We start from the raw sequence: 4,466 nt of genomic DNA on the forward strand, positions 1-4,466 counted from the left end.
CGTTCTCGTGATTTACGGGCGCGAACGCTGCACGAAATGTGACGCAATCCGCGATTTTCCTTTATCTTCCTTCTGCCTCTTCGTTATTTCGCATCGTCTTTTTTTTTCTTTTTCTTTTTTTTTTTTTTTTTTTTTTTTTTTTTTTTTTTTTTTTTTCTTCTGTTCCAACGCTGTATTTGTTCTACAATCGCTCAGCGGGATGACGCCGTAATTCAGGCTTGGCTTGGTATTATTATTTCATGGTGCAAACGAGATGGGGAAGATTACGCGGTTGAAAAGCATATTTTTAAAATAATTCGAAATTTTTTTCTTTTCAATTTAAAATCGAATTTTTTTGTATCTTCGAATTTTCAACGTGAATTTTTTCAAATTTTCGAAATCCTCGATCGAGGACGGCAGAAGTTTTTGAACATAAACAAACAAATAATTAAAAGAGTTTTATTTAATTAATCGAATTTGTACCGGTTTTTTAATTTTTTTTAATCTTTAGCTTTAGTTGATATAAAAGCAACGGTGATGAGCGATCCATCAAGACGTATTACACGATGTATTACACGAAGAACATTGCCAAATTGGTTGGCACATCAAGTAGATTCTCCAGCATCCTACACACGATCCAGTTGGCACTTTGACTTTAACGGATTAACCTGTTTGCCCTGAATAACAGGTTCTGGATAGCATTTTGCTGCTAGCCAACATTTTTTATAAGGGGAAAAAAAAAAAGGAAAGAAGAGAAAAAAATTTGGACACGTTACCGATGTATCAATAACGTGCAAAAGCTGATATATCTCTTTGTATAACATCCATTCACGAATTGTAGATCAACGAAACGGAATCAAAACGTTGTACCAATCACAAAGTAATTCATCTATGCCAATTTGCGTCATCACTTTTATCGATCGTAAAGAAATTAGAAAGCACAAATAAATTGATAAAATTGAAACGAAATCGTGAAAATTAGAGAAAAAAATATTAATATCACAGAAATGGAAATATCTCGACAGTAATGTGACCAGATTACTTAACCTAATCTAATTTTCTAATCCTCGAATTTTTGTCGATAATTCTTCCCAACTTCGTGTCAATAACTTTTATCGAACTTTTTAAATTTTAAATCGCCCGATTTTCGACCCTCGTGAAATTTTCAACCGTCCCCACTCGTCCGATTTTCATCGTTCTCGCGAATTTTCTAATCTTGGACGTGTCGATAATCCTTCACGTGTTAATATAAAAACGATGGGACGACGAGACGAAGGACGAAAAGTCGGCCATTATCGGTCGAAAACGCGAGAGAACGATTCTTGGAAAGGCGTTATTGTCCAGCCGCTTATGGCGCCTCTCCAAGAAACGAGCATTCGCGCTCGTTCTCGTTTATGTCTCCCGCTGTTCGCGAGGAATACGGCTGTTAAGAAGGTTAGGTACGCTCGAACCCGTCCAACCGTAAAAATTCTTTCTTGCCCGTGTCAGTTGAAGACGCGCCTTCGAACGAAAACGAAACTACGATCGAAAACATTCAAATATAAAACTCGTCGAAAGATGTTTTCTCGCTTCCGTGTGCTGGTGACGTGAAAAATTATAGAAACTGGTTCGATATCGATGGTTAAATGGAATATTGTCACCTTTACGCCAAAAGCACACGAACGTGTGTATATATGCCTGTTCCAGTAAGTTTATTAATTTTAATTCGAAACGAACGACGAAACAATATTTTCTTAAATATCTCGAAAATATCGATTCCGATAATCTTTTCATATTTTAAACTATTAATAATTGTAGATTATATAAATTATCGAATTTATGCTTCTAACATAAATGTGACGAGATACGTTTATTTTTTACCGTGCATTATTTATTTGATCGTGCATTATTTCGATTGTTTTTCTCACTTTACATTTTAGAGAATATACGTTTCACAAAAGTCGATGATTTAGATGAAATTTTTAAAGGAAGGAATTTTATAAATGTTGAGACGACGAGAAAGAACATAGGTGGAACGGTGGAAACTTGGAATTTGTTGATCGCAGAGAAGATATTCTTTAAAGATGGAATTTTTTTATTCTGTATATCAAGGATATTCATATATGTATCTCCGATACGAAAATAAAACGGAAATTTTTTTCAAGGAACAACAAGTTGCACGAATAAGAATTCACGAATGACAAACATTTTAATACGAAAAATATTCGTTCGAAAAGAATATTTCTCAACTTATATTTTATATTTGCATAATATAATCGTACGTGAAAAATTTCTTTATCCTACATTTCAAAACTCAACTTGTAAATCCTTCGTTGTGTATCATGAAATTTTTACAAAATTTAATCTGCCAATCATTTTCCCGAGCAAAATCGTCCTTTATCGCTAAACTCGGAAAGGACGAACGTCCGTACGTGGAATAATAAAAAGCGGTATCGACGTCACGTGACCGATTCGATTTCTTACGGAAGTTCGAATGCGGTCTAAAGTATTGAGGTTATGTCAATGTTTGATCGATTCCCCCCGCGAACGTGTCGTCGAAACCGTGTAACCACACGGCCGAAAATTAATATGCGACATATTCTTCGGTTTCAAATCCGAATTTCAACGCGGAATGCGAAATTTAATTTTCTCTCCGGCGGGAATAATTGGTGGGCCAATATTGACCCGCGTGTTCCGCGGATAAAACTTTCACGCCCACTCGTGACCGTTCGGGAAAACCTGTATCGTAATTGGTATATATTTGGGCTGGTCGGTGAAAAAAAAATTTATCAGGGAAATTAAATGGATCATCAACAGCGGAAGCAATCGAAAAAAATTGGCTGGTTTTCAAATTTTTATTTTTTATCGTTAAAAATATAACGCCTGTAATATTATTTTTTTGGCAATATTAATAATTAACGCGACCATCCTTTGAGCTTGAGTGATGACAATATATACGTTCGATGTCGAAGCGTTGAATTTATAAATTGAGAATTTATAAATTGAGATTGTTAAGATTGTTTATGCTTGGTGTGCAAGTATTTGTGAAATTGCAATTTGTTGATTAACATTGTGAATAACTTGCCGATTCAATTGTCCGTTTGTTTCCATCCATTGATTTCTCTATAGATTCAATAGATACAGTATACAGAATTCTCGTTTTATCGAAATTTTCGATATCTTAATTAAGTGAGCTCCAGCTAACCTCATATTAGCTGAACAGAGCGCTGTGCGTCACTTTGATTATATGATGAACCTGCGTTACGAACGAAAACAAATATAATACGATAGGTTAACTGCGTTGTATAATCCGAAAAATTTTACATTGTAACAACAAAATTTTGTAAAAAGAAACCTGATCTGTTACGCGAATTGTCAAAAAAAATTAATATTTTAATGAAAATTCAATTCAACGAGAAAAAAACGTTATCCACTCGATTTATGAACACTTTAATCGAGAAACAAACACGTTACATCGCGTTAATTATATTAATTATATTTTTGTATTTGGTGTATTTCAACGATTGTTTTGACAATCACCTCGATATTAAGAAAGCACAGGTGACCTTGCTCGCCCTTGCTACACAGAGTAGCTCTGGTTCGTGGCTGTTTGCGTGGCCCAATTTCGTTCTTTCGAGGTCTTCCGCGTGTTTTCAATGGTCACGATCGCTTTCTCGGGTTATCCCCTCGATTACCAGCGAATCGATCACCCTGTCCAATCAGTCCCAACGAATTTGAGAGCCAGTGCTCTCGTTCCCCGACCGACTGTCGACCCTGACATAACCCTTGAAACGGTATAAGATGGCGCTGAAACGAACCCACAGTGACCTTGGAAGTGAACCGTAAATAACACGTTTCGATTTGGAGTGATTTTGAATGCGAGTTACTGGTTTGGAAGAATCGATGTAATAATTGATGTTTGGTATATATTTTTATCGTCTCAAATATTTATTTTTGGTTAATGATTTTTATCAGAAGCATCATTTTGAAAAATATTCTATGTAAATTTTATCTCGATTGATTGATAGCTATTAATTTTTCTAGAAATTAAATTCCATTTTTCGGAAAATTTCTAATAAGAAGAAAGACTTAAATTTGATATTATATCATTTAATTATTTCATTTGAGAGATTTGATTTCTTCCCGATCATTCTTATTCTAAAATTTCAATTTATTCTATCACGTGTCGTGTTAGAAAATTAATAATTGATAGATATTAAATCAGAGATATTTAAAAAAGAGGAGGGGGAAGAAAAGTAACTATCTTTGGACTTATCCTTGTCGAGGAGAATCGAATAAAAGCGAGGACATTCGCGTGCTTCGCTTAATTAACCGCATCGTCCATTTGTGAAATTTAATTTTAGCTGAGAACAGCCAACTTGTATTTCCTTCAGTGGTTTTTTTCAACCCTGGAAACGTCAAGTCTTCTTCCCTAGCGCGAGACCATTTCTCCATTCGTTTCTTCTTTCTCCCTCCCTTTCTCCTTCTCTCTCTCTCTCTCTCTCTCT

General features: G+C 35.1%; 1 protein-coding gene across 4 annotated transcripts in view; it reads left to right on the top strand.

Moving 5' to 3' along the window:
- The window catches only part of LOC102676779 (MOB kinase activator-like 2), a 61,335-nt gene that overhangs the window by 15,790 nt on the left and 41,079 nt on the right, over positions 1–4,466 (top strand). The window contains exon 1 of one of the 4 annotated variants that reach the window (XM_031510540.1): positions 1,495–1,664. The exons of the other annotated variants lie outside the window; for them this stretch is intronic. Within the exon in view, the coding sequence (XP_031366400.1) occupies positions 1,597–1,664 (68 nt within the window). The 5' untranslated portion in view covers positions 1,495–1,596. Of the gene's footprint in view, positions 1–1,494; positions 1,665–4,466 lie in introns of those variants that run through there. 4 annotated transcript variants of the gene reach the window in all.

This window comes from Apis dorsata, unplaced genomic scaffold (assembly GCF_000469605.1).
Source record: "Apis dorsata unplaced genomic scaffold, Apis dorsata 1.3 scaffold_236, whole genome shotgun sequence".
Taxonomy (NCBI): Eukaryota; Metazoa; Arthropoda; class Insecta; order Hymenoptera; family Apidae; genus Apis; species Apis dorsata.